Source organism: Rhinoderma darwinii, chromosome 9, assembly GCF_050947455.1.
Source record: "Rhinoderma darwinii isolate aRhiDar2 chromosome 9, aRhiDar2.hap1, whole genome shotgun sequence".
In the NCBI taxonomy this organism is placed as follows: domain Eukaryota; kingdom Metazoa; phylum Chordata; class Amphibia; order Anura; family Rhinodermatidae; genus Rhinoderma; species Rhinoderma darwinii.
Genome location: NC_134695.1, coordinates 31,416,903 through 31,436,099, shown reverse-complemented (window position 1 = coordinate 31,436,099; position 19,197 = coordinate 31,416,903). Strand labels below are relative to the sequence as shown.

The 19,197-nt window shown below is 44.1% G+C and overlaps 1 protein-coding gene across 9 annotated transcripts in view; it reads left to right on the top strand.

The window, feature by feature from the left end:
• Positions 1 to 19,197, top strand: part of RIPOR1 (RHO family interacting cell polarization regulator 1) — a 270,159-nt gene that overhangs the window by 228,633 nt on the left and 22,329 nt on the right. For all 9 annotated transcript variants that reach the window (XM_075837475.1, XM_075837472.1, XM_075837471.1 and 6 more), the window contains 2 exons: positions 6,049 to 6,223; positions 9,533 to 9,668. In XM_075837475.1, coding sequence (XP_075693590.1) covers positions 6,049 to 6,223; positions 9,533 to 9,668 — 311 coding nt within the window. The remainder of the gene's footprint in view (positions 1 to 6,048; positions 6,224 to 9,532; positions 9,669 to 19,197) is intronic.

The window sequence follows — 19,197 nt, the reverse complement described above, 5'->3', positions numbered from 1 at the left end:
TGTCAATTCAAAATCTGCCTCAAAATTCCTAAATGAATTTGGAGGCAGATTTTTAGTTTCTGCCTTACAAAAAAATGTTGTGTGAACATACCCTAAGAATGTAGTCTTGTTTTTAGCCATTTTTTTTTTGTCTTTTTGGTAGGGGTGCCCTGAGAATTTTATTTTTTTTTTCCTGGGGTGCCTTGAGCCTGAAAAGGTTGGGAAACTCTGGTAAAAAAAACTCACAATATAAAAAAAAAAGTTCGCTCCCTGCTGCAAGGCCAGATGATAATTACCATGAAGAAGGGACCAGGCCAGTCCCATAAAACCTTTTGGATCTATTTTATATCATCTTATCATGCTATGCTTTCCAATCTCTGTTTTTGTTTCCAAAAAGAAATAAAAAATATTTTTATTTATACCTGATGCCCAAAGTGGGGTTTTATTACTAGCAGTACCTCCGAAAATCCCACTGTTTTAAAACGTTCATCCTTCCAAACCATGAAAGGGGAGGGATAGCCAGTTGTTACGTTTTGACTGCAATGCAAAAAATGTCTCCAGGATTTTTAGGGATCTTTACCCCTAGAAAATTGATAGATTCAGACTTCCGTTTAACCCTTTCCCGACATCCGCCGTATATATACGGCGCACGCCGGGTGGGGGAATATGGAGCGGGCTCACGGGCTGAGTCCGCTCCATAGAGCGAGTGTGTCGGCTGTGTGTTAAAGCCGACACTTCCGGGTTACAAGCGGGATCCCGTTTTAGCGCGATCCCGCTTGTTTAACCCGTTAAATGCCGCTTTCAATAGAGATCGCAGCATTTAAATGACTAAAAACAGGGGGGCGACCCCCTGTAACGTCCTAACAGCCCCCCCGCGGCGAGATCGGGGGGAGCCGTTGGTTGGCACGGCTGCCTGGGGGCCTGACTAAGTCCCCCAGGTCCGCCATCTTTGTACTCCTATGAAGCTCTGCCTCAGGCAGGGCTTCATAGGAGACTGTCAGAATCACGATATACTACAATACATTAGTATTGCAGTATATCGTGCAAGCGATCTAACGATCGCGGTTTGAAGTCCCCTAGGGGGACTAATAAAAAAAAGTTAAAATTGGTTAAAGTTTTTTTTTTTGTGTAAAAAAATAAAATAATTAAAAGTACAAAAAACCCCCCCTTTTCCCATTTTCCCCCTAGAGTATAGTAAAAAATTAAATAAATAAACATAATTGGTATCGCCGCGTCCGTAAAAGTCTGAACTATCACAATATATCATTATTTAACCTGCACAGTGAACGCCGTAAAAAATAAATTGTAAACGCCAGAATCTCTATTTTTTGTTCACCTAATCTCCCACAAAAAATGAAATAGAAAGTGATCAAACCGTCGCATGTGCCCCAAGATGGTATTAATAAGCCCTCATACCACTTAATCGACGGAAAAATAAAAAAGTTACGGCTCTCGGAATTTGGCGAAACAAAATAAATTTTCTTTTTACACTTAGGTTTTTACTTCTAAAAGTAGTAAAATATAGAAAAAACTACATATATTTGGTATCGGCGTAATCGTATTGACCCATAGAATAAAATTAACATGTTTTAGTTGCACAGTGAATTCCGTAAAAACGACGCGCAAAAAACCATGGAGGAATCAGTGTTTTTTTTTTCATTTTCTACCCCACAAATAATTTTTTCCCCGTTTCCTAGTACATTATATGGAAAAGTAAATGGTTCTACGAAAAACGACAACTCGTCCTGCAAAAATCAAGCCCTCATAGTAGGGATGTCACGATACCAGAATTTGGACTTCGATACCGATACTTGGTTTAGTATTGCGATTTCGATACCAATTTCGATACTTTTGGCAACAGTAATAAAAAAAATTAATTCTTCAGTTTTCTGAGGTGAGGCGCGTGGTGTGATGAATTTTGAACGCGCCTCAAATTAATAGTAATTAATCCCATCATGTTTCTCAGTCATAATGGGTTAATGTGCGAGGTACATGATGGGGTTAAAGAGGCTCTGTCACCAGATTTTGCAACCCCTATCTGCTATTGCAGCAGATAGGCGCTGCAATGTAGATTACAGTAACGTTTTAATTTTTTTTTAAACTAGCATTTTTGGCCAAGTTATGACCATTTTTGTATTTATGCAAATGAGGCTTGCAAAAGTACAACTGGGCGTGTTGAAAAGTAAAAGTACAACTGGGCGTGTATTATGTGCGTACATCGGGGCGTGTTTACTTCTTTTTCTAGCTGGGCGTTCTGACGAGAAGTATCATCCACTTCTCTTCAGAACGCCCAGCTTCTGGCAGATCACGCTGTGACGTCACTTCCCCAGGTCCTGCATCATGTCAGACGAGCGAGGACACATCGGCACCAGAGGCTACAGTTGATTCTGCAGCAGCATCAGCGTTTGCATGTAAGTAGCTACGTCGACTTACCTGCAAACGCCGATGCTGCTGCAGAATCATCTGGTGCCGATGTGTCCTCGCTCGTCCGACACGATGCAGGACCTGTGAGTGACGTCACAGCGTGATCTCTCGAGAACACGCTGTGTCTGCACTGCCAGAAGCTGGGCGTTGTGACGAGAAGTGGATGATACTTCTCGTCAGAACTCCCAGCTAGTAAAAGCAATAGCAATAGCAGATAGGGGTTGCAAAATCTGGTGACAGAGCCTCTTTAATTACTATTAATGTGAGGAACATGGAGGTTAAATTCATCGCACCTCGTGCCCCACAATAAGTGAATGAAAGCCGTGTTTATTTCATTTTTTTACAGCGTACACCTCATAAATGATGCAAAAAAATTGTTGTGCGCGCCATTACTGAATGTGTGTTTTTTTTTAAATTTAACAATACTTTGTTTTTACTTTATTTTTAAACTTTAATGTACTGACATATATCAGATATGTGCCAGTACATTAGCCTGTGGACAGATAGTACACAGGCAGTTGTTAGGACATACTTGGGTATGTCCTAACAACATGAAATATGGTAGGACAGCCCTGGGGTCCGTCAATAGACCCTGGGCTGTCTGCCCATATATGGTATGGCCCTCGGACGCGTCACGGGAATTCCCTGTGACGCGATCCAGGGGCATCCCCCCTGCTCATTTTCTCCTGAATGCTGCAGTCCGCTGTGATCGCAGCATTCAGGGGAATAGTGGCGGAGATGAGGTTTCTCTGACCTCTGCCGTTATAGAGCGGGGCTGCAGCTGTGTAATACAGCCATTGCCCCGCTCCTGACCGGAAGTGCGCGCGCGGTCAGCATGAGGTGATGCGGCCGGCGCTGCACTAATGAGCGGCAGTTCAGGCACTGGAGACAGAACATGGGGGTGTTTTGCAGCGCGTCCACCATGTTCTGTCTTCAGTGCCGCCGCTCATTAGTGCAGCGCCGGCCGCATCACATCATCCTGACCCCGCGAACTTATCATGACTCAGGAGCGGGGCTGTGGCTGAATTACACAGCCGCAGCCGCGCTCCCATACATTCATGTATTACTATACTGAGCTGTGCGGCTGCGCAGCTCAGTATCGAAATACAGGAAATAGCGGTATCGAACCGTTTAGGGATTCACAGTATCGAAACAGTATCGAAGTTTCGATGCACCATGCATCCCTACCTCATAGTACTATATCGACGGAAAAATAAAGGCGTTATGGCTTCTGGAATGTGGGGATCTGAAAAAGGGCTGCGGCGTGAAGGGGTTAAATTGGTAGCTATTGGCCAAACGTCTAAGCTCTTTGGGTAAGGTAGTGCTCAATATCTCCGACTTCTGCACATTTATTGCTTAAGCTACAAAGCGCTCAAATTCAGAGATTGAAAAGCCAATCCTCGGATTAGATACGTACTGTATATGAGCAGATCATCTGCAAAAATATATAGTGTATACCAATTAGCAACCAGGGATATCCCTTGAATCGAGCTATTTCACCTCCGGAGGGAAGCCAATCACTCCATTACCAGGATGTACAGAAGCAGAGATAGTAGACACCCCTGCCTAGTCCAATTATTAAATATTGCAGACATTAAGGAAATTTTTTATTTTTGGGTCGCCGCATACAGAGAGCTTTAACTTTTTTTTTTAATGTTTTCCCATTGACCCGGCCGTATGGGCTTCTTTTTTTGGTGGATGAGTTGTATTTTTCAATGGCACCATTTTTGTGTACATCTATAAGTTTTTGATTAACTCTTATTAACTCTTTCTGGGGAGAATGGACAAGAAACAGCTATTCCGTAATTTGTTTTTTGCGTTTTAAATTTACGCTGTTCACTGTGCTTCATAAATAACGTGTTTCCTTTATTCTTTGGGTAAGAAATAACAATACTAAATAAATATAGGGTTTTTTTTATATTTTACTCCTTTTTATTACCCCCCAAATTTTTTGTATTTTTTTTTTTCAAATATCTTTTTTCCTACATTGCCGCGTTCCAAGAGCCATAACTTTGTTTGGGTTTTTTTTTCTATCGACGGAGCCATATATTTTTTGCAAGATGAAATGTTATATTTGTACCAATTTGTGGCATAAGGGTCTTAATTGATTAACTATTATAATTTTTTTTGCATAGGGGTTGGACACTTATACAAAATAAAACATTTTTTTATATTTTTTTTTTTACTATGCACTGTTCTTTTAATTTTATAGTCCCATTTTGGACAAAATAAATGTTTTTCTCTTCGGACAAGTACATGTTAAAACGTGTACTCCACTGTTTCACATTCTTGGACAACCCTTTTAAAGGGGCTCTGTCACTAGTTTAGTAATGCCCAATCTCCTAGCTATACTAATAGGCGCTGTCACACTGATAATGCTAGTGGAAATTGTGTCCCAAAACGTTTATTTTAAAAGTTGAGCTTTTTTCTAAATATACAAATGAGCCTATACTAGACAAGTTGGTGTCAACACCAGTGATTCTCTGGAGCCTCCTCACAGTCTCTGACGCTGCCCTATCAGCATGAAGCTGCTTCACACAGTGTGAGAGACTGAGGCTGGAGGGAAGGGGGATCACTTAATACAGCCATATCTTTCATATGGTACCAGGATCGCAGTTCTAGCTGTGAAGCAACTGGAGGTATCACCAGTTGATTACACAGGCGGGAATGGTATACTATGTGATCAGGCTGTGATGCTGGGAAGAGGAAAACTGCTGATTGGACAGCATCATATAGAAAACATCACACCGCCCAGTGAAAAGAAAGGGTAACCTCCCATTTGTCAAGTATAGCCAAATTAGCATATTTAGAAAAATGCTCATAACTTTGCAAATAATAAAAGTTTTTGAAAAACATTACACATCATAGCGCCTATTAGACCAGGTAGGAGATAGGGCATTAATAAACTAGTGCCCGATCCTATTTTTAAAGGGAGTCTCCTAGTTTTACCAAATTCATTCCTCTGCTGATGCCAGTCTGGGTCGCAGGGTGTTGCAGGCAGGTGTGTTATGTGGGTCGCATGGCTGTACTTTTTTTAATTTTGTGTTTCTTCCACCATCTGGAACTGATTTAGGATATCCAATGGTGGTGTCACCAGTGATTAAACAAAAAAAAAAAAAGATTTTTGTGCTCACTGTAAAATCTATTTCTCATTGGGTGACACAGAGCCTTTTTTTAAATTATTCTAATCCCGGGAACTGTAGTTTTGTTGTTTTTTTCCCCCCGCCTGGGCAGAGCCAAGACTCTCTCCTACGTAGTGTCGCCTCCTAGTGACAGGAGCATATACCTCTGGTGCTGTGCCCCCCAATGTATCCAATGAGAAATCGATTTTATGGCGCGTAAAAAAAAAATATTTTCTAGCAGTTTTGATGGACATGGTGCAACTTTGAGCCGCATCACAATGTAAAATAGGTAATTCTGTACGGATTTATTTGATATATTTATATAGGAGTTGAAGCTCTGTTTTTTCTTATATATAACCCCACAACCCCTGCAAACACATAGAACTACGTTTTTAACTTCTGACTATATTATGACTCTAAATATTGTTTAATGGTTACAAGGTAATCGCCTAGAGATTAGAATCTTATCCTAAAACAAAGCGATTGTAGTAATGGTTTATCAACATTTTGTCCTTTCCTTTAGGATCGAGAGCAATGAAGATGTACCTGTAACGAAACTAGAGCTGAAAAATACTAAAATGGAGGATGCTGTGGTATGCTGTTCTACTGAAGGACTATCAAATCCTCTGACCACTGGTAGTGAGCAGCTGGATGTGGCTTTAGTTCTACACCTGCGCAATTGTAATCGGCTGCTATTGGTAAGTGAATAAACGTGGCAGCATATTGGTAACCCTGTAACAATGGCCGGGATCTGAAAGAAATCAGATACTTGCTGTTTAATCCCTGAGATTCTGCAATCGATTGCAAGTGCGGCACCAACAAAGACAAATTTGAAAGGTTGTAAAATGTGTGCGTCGTTCCAGTTAATATAATTGTGTTTATTTTTTATGGATTGTTTTAACATTTTAGGCCTTCAATTCACGTTGGATGTATAGAATTCCAGAAACGTAATACATTTTATGACCCTTCAAGGTTATTGTACTTTCAATCGACAGCCATGGAGCAACTGGCTGTGCATCTAAAAATGATTTAGCATCATTATACAGAAGGCTATACAAAGATAACAGTACTCTTCCAGTCCATAATAAAAATTTTGACCAAGGAAATTTAAAGCCGGAACTACTGATGTCCAAACATTATCTGGTAGACCCATCTAAGAGAGGTTCTACCTGAGATTTCACATGGTCAGGTATGCAAACCTAATAACATGGGAGTAGTGGTTCACTGCAGGGTTGTCTACACAACCATGATCTACATGCAAGAGTCATCAGAGGAAAACTTCATCTGAGATGTGTAATATATATGAAACACTGACTTTTGTGGACCCAACACTTAGGGCCCATTCACACGAACGTGAATAACGTCAGTATGCTGCGCAGGGAAATGACACGCAGCACACGTACCCATTCATTTCAATGGGGCCGTTTACATATGCAGGAGTTTTCACGCAACGTGCGTCCATTGCGTAAAACTCACTGCATGTCCTATATTGGTGCATTTTTCACGCACGCCCATTGAAGTCAATGGTTGCGTGAAAATCACGCACCGCACACGGATGCACATACATGTGCAGTGCGTGATTTGCGCATCGATTCAATTGAAAGTAATAAAAAAAAAATGTGCTTTGCAGGTGAGTGAATAACGCATGCCACTCGCAAAGCACTTTGATGCATAACGGACCAGATTCACGCGGGATTTTCACGCGTGTGAATCGGATACGCTCGTGGGAATGTAGCCTTCGTTAAAATGGTGGTATTTTGGTAGTCCTGATTAAGAGAATGTGTCGCGGCGCGGGGTGTGGACCCACTGGGCCGTACCGCGTAGCAGAGTAGCAGCTGGCTAACAAGGTACAAAACAATGTCCATAGTTCAGAACGGGTACCTGAGGCAATGTAGACAGTAGCGGGAGCACGACTTGACTTTCACAGCAGGTGACACCGCAGATGCAGCGGGAAGACACGACTTGACTGTATCAGCAGGTGGCACCGTGGGTGCAGCGGAAGACACGACTTGACTTTCACTTGTAGATACGATAGCACGGGATACAGGGTACAGGCAGCAGGAACGGGTAACACTGGGAACTGGAAAACACTGGGAGACCATTTGCAAGACAAACTTAGGTATACAACAACGCTCAGGCAAGGAACCAGTGGGCAGAGCCCCTTATTATAGTCCAGCAGCCATTTGGGCTGAAAATTGATGGGTGACAGCTGAACCCGTACTGGCCCTTTAAGGCCATGCACGCGCAGGCCATGCACGCGCGGGCCCTGCGGGAATCAGTCCGAGGACCCGGAAGACCGTACCGGCGTCTCCCTGGAGGGAGTTGATGCCGTGAAGAGAGATGTCCATGGCCGGGATTGTCATGGGGTAAGTCTGAACGATGACCCCCGCCATAGACGTTACAGAATGGAACCTTTTCAAGAAAAGAACACATTGGCTATCTTCACCCTGGCACAAGAAATATTTAATTCTGCAAAATACTAACAAATTCTTAAAGCCAATATCCCACAGTCAAGTGACTGAAGCCAAAAAGATGTTGTATATTACAAGAAAACAGTCCAAAACATACTTCAACACCAACCTTATCTGGCAAAGTAAAAAAAATAACAAAAACATGCAATCCATTTGAAAGCGGTTTCTTGTTCTCCCTGTCAAGTTGGAGTTACAAATTTTTTTTACTTTACCAGTGTATAGTAGGAAGCTGTTCCCAGACTGTAAACAACCGTACTTCCTCTAATGGCGCAGTCCATAGCTAAGTGCATACCGTTCTCTAAATGAATGTCTACCATCCTCCTACTCTCACGCTCCATATCTCCACCCCTTTCATCTTCTGTGTCTTCTCCTGGCGACATAATGCAGGGGGAGGAAACAGCAGTGGGTGGGACGATGCAGCAAGAGGGGCAGGTTGACATCACCAGGAGGAATGCAAGCCAAGCCTCCTTGGATGACGAGAGCTCGAACGTATAATGTATAATATATGCATATTTGTAACTTCCTTCGTTTTTGAGTTTTGTGGCATTCAGAAGATAATCCATCCGGTCCACCCCATGTCTTTTTGCTTTGTTTGTAAATGATTTCCAATGGTTGCGGCCACCACTATTGTCCTGCAGCAGTGGCCACGCTTGCGCAGTTTCTACTGTGTATTTCCCTATTACGCTGGCCGGGTTCCTCTGGTGTGCGCATTGAGCATGCGTAGTAGCTCACCGTTCGGCCACCTCACTCCTGCTTTAATGATAGTGCATATGACGGCACCCGGGCATGCGCAGTAGCCCTGGAGCTATCGAAGTGTTCTAAACTCCTCACGCAGCTGTAGAGCGCTTACCAGGGCTGTTTTTTTTTTTTTGTTCTTTCTTCAAAGCACTGTTACATATAGAGATAACAGCGTTTAGTTTAGAACAAGCACTTTGTGTCTGAGATGGCTTCTGCAGCACGTGTCTCACAATGTACTGCCCACAAATCTTCACCAGCAGAGGAACGAGCAGCAGGGAAAAGGAGAAGATTGAGGATCAAATCCTGGTAGGAAATCTGAATGGATAAGTTCAATAGAGTTATTTTTGATCATACATGTGTGCCGGCCCACATGGGAATAACCCTTTAAGAAGGTATGTAGCATTGGATGTACTGCCAATTGGAAATTTATTTTTTATGTACCAAGAAAATCCTTTTAAAGCGTTGGAATGCCTTTACACCCCCAAGTCTTGAATATTATTGTAAATCTGTGGGTAGGTCTCTACACGCTGTAAGCAAAGAACCTTTCAAAACTAGAAGTGTTCTGCAAGAAACAGTTAGGGAAAATCATTACGCTGGCTAAAACAAACGTTTGGAGGAAGTGATTTCTTCTAAAACTTTTTTTCTACTATAGTAAATTCAGCAAATAAACAGTAATTGTGCACTACAGAAATGTCACATTTAAATTTGTTACAGGTTGTGTTAACTTTTCTCTTTAATAGAGCCTTCAATTTTACAGGGGGTAACCTATACTAACCTATACTTTATCATTTCCTGCAGCATTTGGGCACATTCGGACCCCTCCGCTGTCGTGAGCTATATGCACTTGATAAATTAATGAGGGAGGTCCAAATCTTAGAAGTGATATGTACACTAACAGAGGAAAAGTCAGGAAGAGAAAATTCTGCAGTAGAAGGTGAGCTCTAACTTTCTGAACATTTATGATGTTTGTTTTTTTTTTTGTGCTCCCAACGTACACGATAAACGTGTTCATAGGGCTCTATTAGCTGCCGGAGAACAAAAGTGTCCTTTTTAAAGGATGGCATAGCATCGTAGAATACGCTACTTTATCCTGAGAGATCCCACAAAAGAAGTATTGCATGCGGTATAATTTTTCTTAAAATGTGAGCCTATGGGTGACCATTGCCACTGTATGGCATACGTCACAGGTATACGTTAAACTTTTATATGTCGGGAAGTTCTGGACCGTAATATTACAGTGAGGTCAGGAGATTCCCAATGCCGGAGTCCCCAAGCAAAGAATCCTTTCCAACGTATACCTCTGACAGAATTGAAAAACATTATGGGAACTGGGCCTTACATAAACAACCTGAATTAAAAAATAAAAATGTTAACAAATTGCAAAAAGATTTTACTTTGACTAAAAACGCTTATCTACAAAGACGTGAGTATGTGATATCTCCAAGTTAACTCGCCCATGTGTTGTTTTTTTTTTTAAAAAACACCAAAGCTACAGGTATGCGCCAACAAATTTTTGCTAGTAAATTAAATGAAAGCAGGGAATATATATACAGGGTGGGCCATTTATATGGATACACCTAAATAAAATGGGAATGGTTGGTGATATTAACTTCCTGTTTGTGGCACATTAGTATATGGAAGGGGGGAAACTTTTCAAGCTGGGTGTTGACCATGGCGGCCATTTTGAAGAATAAAGTAACGTTAAAACCAAGCACACCATTGTTTTTCTTGTGAAATTCTCGATAAGTTTGATGTCACATGACCCTCTTCCCATTTGAAAAAACTAAAGTTGGATACAAAATGGCCGACTTAAAAATGGCCGCCATGGTCAACACCCAGCTTGAAATGTTTCCCCCCTCCCATATACTAATGTGCCACAAACCGGAAGTTAATATCACCAACCATTCCCATTTTATTTAGGTGTATCCATATAAATGGCCCACCCTGTACTTTGTGGACAAAAGTATAAGACACCTACACATTACACCTACAGAAGCTTTTATGACATCTCATTCTAAATCCATAGGCATTAATATGGAGCTTGTCCCTCCTTTACAGCTAAAATAGCTTCCGCCCTTCTGGCAAGGCTTTCTACGAAATCTTGGAGTGTATCTGTGTGAATTTTTTGCCCATTCATCCAGAAAAGCATATGTGAGGTCAGACACTATTGGTTGCCGAGAGGGCTGGCTGGTAATCTCCATTTTAGTTCATACTCAAGGTGTTCGATGGGGTTGAGGTCAGGACTTTGTGCAGGGCAATTGAGTTCTTCCGCATTAAACTCACCCAACCGTTCCTTTATGGGCCTTGCTTTGTGCACTGGGGCAGAGTCATGCTGAAACAGATAATGGCCTTCTCTAAACTGTTCTCACAAAGTTGGAAGCTACAATTGTCTAAAATGTCTTGGTATGCTGAAGCATTAAGATTTCATTTCACTGGAACGAAGAGGCCTAGGCCATTCGCTGATAAACAACCCCATAGTATTATCCCTCCTCCACCAAACTTCACAGTTGGAGCAAATCAGTCAGGCAGGTAACGTTCTACTGGCATTCACCAAACCTGGACTTGGCCATCAGACTGCCAGATAGAGAAGTGTGATTCGTCACTCCACAGAACACGTTTCCACTGCTCCAGAGTCCAGTAGCGGCGGCTTTACACCACTCCATTCGTTGCTTAGCGATGTTAGACTTGCATGCAACAGCTCGGCCATGGAAACCCACACCATAAAGCTCCCGGCACACCGTTTTTGTGCGGCGGTTAATGCCACAGAGGATGTTTGGAACTCTGCAGTAAATGAGTCAGCAGAACATTGGCGGATTTTATGCACTTTGTGCATAAGCACACTTTGCGCACCCCGCTCTATACGTTTGCTGTGGTTTTTAAATACATCTACTTTGCAATAATACCACTTACAGTTGGAGGGGAAAAATTTCTCAAACTGACTTTTTACAATGGTGTCATCTTATTACAGTACCACACTTGAATTCAGTGAGCTCTTGAGAACGATCGATTCTTTTGCAAATGTATGTAAAGGGAGACTGCATGGCTCGGTCCTTTATTTTATACGCTTGTGGGAATAGGACTGAAAGAAACACCTGAATTCAATGATTAAGAAGTTTGTCCCAATACTTTTGTCCATATAGTATATACTGTGTGTTCAGACCCTTTTAAATTTTTTCACATTTCTTTATGTGGAGGCCTTGTGCTAAAATAAAAGTTAAAAAAATAACGTTTTACCCATCATTCTGCACTCAGTACCCCATAATGACAAAGTGAAAACAGAATTAGTAATCTTTGCTAATTTATTGAAAAGCAAAAACCAAAAAATATTGCATTGACATAAGTTACATAGTTACATAGTTAGTACGGTTGAAAAAAGACACATGTCCATCAAGTTCAACCAAGGGATGGGAAAAGGGAAGGGAAAAATTTCTACACATAGGAGCTAATATTTTTTTGTTCTTGGAAATGATCTAACCCTTTTTTAAAGCCATCTACTGTCCCTGCTGTGACCAGCTCCTGCAGTGACTATTCCATAGATTCACAGTTCTCACAGTAAAGAAGGCTTGTCGCCTCTGCAAGTTGAACCTTTTTTTTTCTCCAGACGGAGGGAGTGCCCCCTTGTTTTTTGAGGGGGTTTTAGATGGAACAGGATTTCACCATATTTTTTGTATGTGCCATTCATATATTTATATAAGTTAATCATGTCTCCCCTTAGTAGACTTTTTTTCAAGGCTAAATAGGTTTAATTATTTAAATTTTTCCTCATAGCTTAGATTCTCCATGCCACTTATTAGCTTCGTTGCTCTTCTTTGTATTTTTTCCAACTCCAGGGCATCCTTTCTATGAACTGGAGCCCAGAACTGAACTGCATATTCTAGATGAGGCCGTACTAATGCTTTGTAAAGTGGCAATATTACATCCCTGTCCCGCGAGTCCATTCCTCTTTTAATACATGACAATATCTTGCTGGCCTTTGAAGCAGCTGATTGACACTGCATGCTGTTATTTAGTCTATGATTTACAAGTACACCCAGATCCTTCTGAACAAGGGACTCCTCCCCCCCCCCCCCAAGTGTAGCTCCCCCTAGGACATATGATGCATGCAGGTTGTTGGTACCCAGATGCATAACTTTACATTTATCTACAATAAACTTAATTTGCCAAGTGGACGCCCAAACACTTTGTGTGTTCAAATCCGCTTGCAATTTACGAACATCTTCCATAGACTGAACAATATTACATAGCTTTGTAGAAATAGTGCTATTAATCCCATCCTCTATTTCATCAATAAATAAGTTGAATAATACTGTTCCCAGCACTGAACCCTTGGGTACACCACTTATAACCGGGGACCATTCAGAGTAGGAATCATTGACCACAACTCTCTGGATACGGTCCTTGAGCCAATTCTCAATCCAATTACAAACTATACTTTCTAAACCTATAGGCCTTAATTTACCCATTAGACGTCTATGAGGGACCGTGTCAAATGCCTTTGCAAAGTACAAAACGCTACATCCACAGCGGCCCGTCTGTTTAGGCTTCTGCTCACCTCATAAACACATCAGATTGGTTTGACATCTTCTATCCTTCGTAAAACTGTGCTGGCTTGCTGGCTGTCACTTATAATTTTATTTATTTATTTTTTGTCACATAATCGTGTATATAGTCCCTCAATAGCCCCTCAAACATTTTCCCCACGATGGATATTAAGTTTACTGGTCCATAATTACCCGGGGAAGACCTAGAGCCGTTTTTGAAAATAGGCACCACATTTGCCCTGAGCCAGTCCATTGCCACTATACCAGTCACTAGAGAATCTCTAAATATTATGAAGAGGGGGACAGAAATAACTGAACTAATGCTTTGTTAACATCTGTGTCAGGGCTCCGTTCCGTCGGAGCTTTCCACCAGAATGGAGCCCTGACTTACACAAACGGAAACCATAGGTTTCCAGGTCCGTCACCATTGAAATCAATGAACATCCAATGATGGGCAGCACTCCAATGTCAAGGGGAAAAAATAGCTTTAATAGCCCTCGTGTTGAAATCAATGGTGATGGAAATGGAAACCCATGGTTTCCGTTTTGTGTGTGTTTTGGCTCCGACCTGACGGAAAGCTCAGACGGAATGTCGGAACGGAACCCTAGCGCAGATGTGAACGAAGCCTAAGCTCTTTAAGAACTCTAGGGTGTGACCCATCTGGTCCCGAGGCCTTGTGTACAATTATTTTATTTAACTTGGCTTGGACCATATCTACATTCAGCCAATTCAGTATATCAACTGATATATTAACAACACTGGCATCGGCTACATCAACTGCTCTTTCTTCTGTTGTATATACAGAGCTAAAGAACCCATTTAGTAACTCTGCCTTTTCTTGATCCTTGTGACCAACTCCCCATTACCACTATTTAGGGGTCCTACATGTTCAGGCCTTGGCTTTTTTGCATTTACATACTTGCAGAATTTTTGGGGATTTGTTTTGCTATCTGTCATGTCCGTGGCTGTGGGCCGTCAGGTTCACTCTCCTCCTGACGGCTGCAGCCGTGGGTCTGTGAGCGCGGGCCCCAGTCTCCTCCTCAGGAGACGCCAGCGCTCCCTTCCACTCACCTCGGCCGGGTCCTGTAGGGTGCGCGTGCATGCTCGTGTCCGCTCTTAAGGGGCAGTGCGCGCACTGGACTTTAATGTGTAATCAGCCCATGGGTGCCCTGGATTATAAGAGGGGCCCAGCTTCGATGCCTAAGCGTTGTTTGTCGTATCCTAGTTTGTCTAAGCAAATGGTCTCCTAGTGTTTTCCAGTTCCCAGTGTTCCCTGTTCCTGTATCCCGTGCTATCCTGGTCAAGTGCCGTGCTGTGCTGTATTCCACGCCTTCCCTGCTACTTTATGCCTGACGTCTACTTGCTGCCTAGTCCCAGCCGAGCCTGCCTTGCTACTGTCCGAGCTGCCACTGGTACCCTATACGAACTATAGACTTTCACCTGCGCCCTGTTGGCCAGCTGCTGACCTGCGCCCTGTTGGCCAGCTGCCATACCGTCACGGCGGTACGGCCCAGTGGGTTCACAAACCCTAAGTGACAGTACGCTTAGGCCATGGACCCCGCTGGTCGATCCAAGACCAAGATGACGTCACAAGAGATGCGGACGGATATGCTGGACCTCCGGTCTCGACAGGACCAACTCCTCCAGGCCTTGAACATTCTCGCACGTCGTCCGGAAGCACAAGCTGCCGTTCCTCCTACTACACCTCCTGGCAGTGTTGATCCTCATTTTTCTTTGCCACTTCCTGACCGCTATGATGGAGACCCAGGTACCCGTCGTGGATTTTTGAACCAGTGCCAGATCCACTTCAGCCTGTATTCAAGGGAATTTCGTCTGATGGCGCAAGGTTCGCTTTCATCATCTCTCTCCTTACTGGCAAGGCCCTCGCATGGGCTAACCCTATCTGGGAGAGACCAGGACCAGAGACCCGTGACTTCCAGGGATTCCTACGGAGATTTGGTATGGTGTTTGAGGAGCCTGGACGAGTTTCCTCTGCAGCGGCTTCCTTGCTGAACCTACGCCAAGGAGACATCTCTGCGGGCAAGTACGCCATCCACTTCCTCACCCTGGTGTGAGAACTGTTGTGGAACAATGAGGCCATGGTGGCTAAATTATGGCATGGACTGTCTGCTAAAATTAAGGACGAACTTGCCGCTCGAGACCTGCCTTCAACCCTGGATAACCTCATCCTTCTGGCTGCCCGGATTGATAGAAGTCTCCTAGAAGGTTCGTCGGGAGGGAGGTCTTCCTACCTACCTTGCAGCAACACCTGCTGTCCTCGGATGCCGATCCTCCTAAGGAGTCTGTGAGGATGGCCAATGTAAGCTATCTACCCAGGAGAGAACGCAGACGCACTTCGGGACTCTGTCTTTATTGCGGCCTCGGAGGCCATCTTGTGCGTCTGTGTCCCCAAAAGCCCCAAAGCCTAGGGTTGGTAGGAAAGATAACCTTGGGCAAAGAAGGAGTCACGTCTAAATTGTCCATACACGTGACCATAGTGTCCGGAGAGAAAACGCATCAGGTCTCTGCGTATCTGGACTCTTGATCCGCTGCTATTTTACATTTGTAGAGACCTGGTGGACCTTTTTCAATTACCCACTACCCCTCTGGAGAGACCGTTGATGGTTGCATCAGTAAATGGACTACCTCTGCCAGACCCAGTTATAGCTGTGACCAAGCCGCTGAGGCTCCAAGTAGGGGCTCTCCACTCCGAACTTCTATCGTTCTATGTCCTATCCAAGGCCGTTAACCCCGTGCTGCTGGGCCTGCCTTGGCTCCGACTACATGCCCCAGTCCTGGACTGGAACTCTGGAGAGGTTCTCCAGTGGGGTCCCGAGTGTTACAGCCGATGCCTGGTGCATATTCGTTCAGGTCAGCCTCTTCTGCCTCGGTCAATATCAGGATTGCCTGGTAATTATGCTGCATTTTCGGACAATTTCAGCAAAAGGGAGGCGGAGACACTGCCCCCACACCGGGCGTATGACTGTCCTATCGAGCTGATTGCTGGTGCATCCCTTCCCCGTGGTAGGGTATATCCTCTCTCCTTGCCAGAGACTCTGTCCATGTCCACCTATGTTAAAGAGAACTTGGAGAGGGGCTTCATATGGAAGTCTTCCTCCCTGGCAGGAGCCGTGTTCTTCTTCGTCAAAAAGAAGAATGGCTCCCTGCGTCCTTGTATTGACTACCGGGGTCTCAACCAAATCACAGTGAAAAATAAGTATCCGTTGCCACTGATCTCAGAATTGTTCGATCGTATACGTGGTGCCAAAAATTTTTCCAAACTAGACCTGCGTGGATCTTACAACCTAATCCGGATTTGCTGGGGTGACGAATGAGAGACTGCATTTAACACCAGTGATGGACACTATGAATATCTGGTAACGCCCTTTGGCCTGTGTAATTCTCCCGCGGTCTTCCAGGAGTTCGTTAATGACCTTTTTCGTGACCTCCTCTGTTTGTGTTGTGGTCTATCTTGATGACATCTTGATTTTTTTTTCTCCAGATCCTATGACTCATCAGAGACATGTCCGTCAAGTTTTCTGCGGTTAAGGGAGAATCGTCTGTACGCCAAGTTGGAGAAGTGCGTGTTTGAAAAGGATGCTCTACCCTTTCTGGGCTACATTGTCTCAAATAGAGGTCTCAAGATGGATCCTGACAAGGTAAAGTCTGTCCTGGAATGGCCACGCCCTCAAGGCTTGAGGGCCATACAGCTCTTTCTGGGAATTTTTACAGACCGTTTATTCCAAACTTCTCCTCACTGACATCTCCTATCTCTAACCTCACTAAGAAGGGCGTGAACGCCAAGGTGTGGACTTCTGAGGCAGAGTCCGCATTCATCAGCCTGAAGAGTGCAGTGGACGCATCCTCCGCCGATGCTTGTTCACTCCTGTTCCAGAGTGGTTCAAAGGGCAAGTCAAGGGTGTGTGGATATTTCTCGAAGCTCTTCTCTTCCGCAGAACGCAACTACTCTATTGGGGATCTGGAGTTACTGGCCATCAAATTGGCCCTGGGGGAGTGGAGACATCTACTAGAGGGTGCAGCTCATCACATCCTGATTTTTACGGACCACAAGAACCGTCCCTATCTTCAGACGGCCCAACGGCTGAACCCTCGTTAGGCCAGGGGGTCGCTGTTTTTTACCACGTTCCAGTTTGAGCTCCATTACCGCCCGGTCGACAAGAATGTGAGGGCCGATGCCTTGTCCAGGTCTTTAGAGACAGAAGAGACCATGGAAATTCCACAGAACATTATTGATCTGTCCTGCATGGTCTCGGTCAATCCCCTACAAGTTGGGGACATTCCTCCAGGGAGGACTTTTGTTCGCCTGGCTGACCGAGGGAGAATCCTCCGCTGGGGACACTCCTCTAGACTGGCAGGTCACGCAGGGACCCGGGATCTGATTGCCCGTCATTTCTGGTGGCCCACGCTGCCCAAGGAAATTATGGACTTTTGTTTCTTCCTGCTCACTGTGTGCAGCTAACAAGGTCGCTCACTCCAGACCTGCTTGCCTGCTCCAGCCATTGCCTGTGCCTGATGCTCCCTGGCAGCATATAGCTATGGACTTTATCACTGACCTGCCTCTCCCTGCTGGATGCATTACTGTCTGGGTGGTGGTGGATCGATTTTCGAAGATGGCCCACTTCGTTCCTCTCACCAGTCTTCCTTCTGCTTCTTAACTGGCCAAGCTGTTTATCCAACACCTTTTCCGCCTGCACGGCTTGCCGCAGCATATTGTCTGTTCAGTTCACCTCGAAGTTCTGGAGATCCCTCTGCGGATTCCTAAGTGTAAAGTTGGACTTTTCCTCAGCCTACCATCCTCAGTCCAATGGTCAGGTCGAGAGGATCAATCAGATCTTGGAGAACTACTTACGCCACTTCATCTCCAAGCAGCATGATGACTGGGGGCAGTTGCTCCCGTGGGCTGAATTTTCTTATAATAATCACACCAGCGAGTCCACACAGAAGACACCCTTCTTTATTGTCTATGGCCAACACCCACGAATTCCTCTCCCGGTGCCTGATACGTCCGAGGTACCAGCTGCTGACATGGCTTTTAGGGACTTTCTGCAGATCTGGCAGCAGACACGATCCTCCATCCTGCTGGCGGTCGACAGCATGAAACGGTAAGCGGATACAAGGAGAAGAGAACCTCTGAGGAGGTTCACCTCTAGTCGGGTGTTCCACAAACTGGCCCATAAAAATTTCCTGCAACAGGTTGATAAAATTTCTCCAATATGCAGTTGAAGCCGAACCATGACACCAATTAATATCCCGGTAATTAAAATCTTCCATTACCACTACAGTACCGGCCTGTGCAGCACGCTCCATCTGATTTATATAGCTGACATTCCATCTCCTCAGTTATATTGGGGTCTATAGATTACACCAAAAGTAAGTTTTTTGTGTTTACCTCCCTTTGTAATTCCACCCACAAGGTTTCAATCTCCTCAGAATCTTCACCCAAATTGTCTATTTCACACTCGCCTTCATATCACTTCTCATATACAGACCACCGCCTTTCCTATTTGTCCTGTCTTTCTGAAACCGTGTAAAACCCTGTAGATTTACAGCCCAGTCATGAGAAGAGTTTAGCCATGTTTCAGCAACACCAACTATATTTTTATGTTCCTCCAGTACAAAGTCCTCCAGCTCCCCCCATTTTGCTTGCTAGACTTCTGGCATTTGTGAACATACACTTTAACTTGCCTTTCAATTTTTCACTTTCAATATCAGAAATTTGATTATTTGACATTATTTGGGCATTTTTGTTTTCATTTCTGTTTTGTAACACAAGGATCTCCTTATCCTGTTGTGTAGTCCTCTCCCCACAGTCTTTTTCTCCCCTCACCAATTTAGTCTGATCCCTCTCTAACCTTACTACCCCTTTATTTTCTACATTGACCTCCCCCTCAGCCCTAGTTT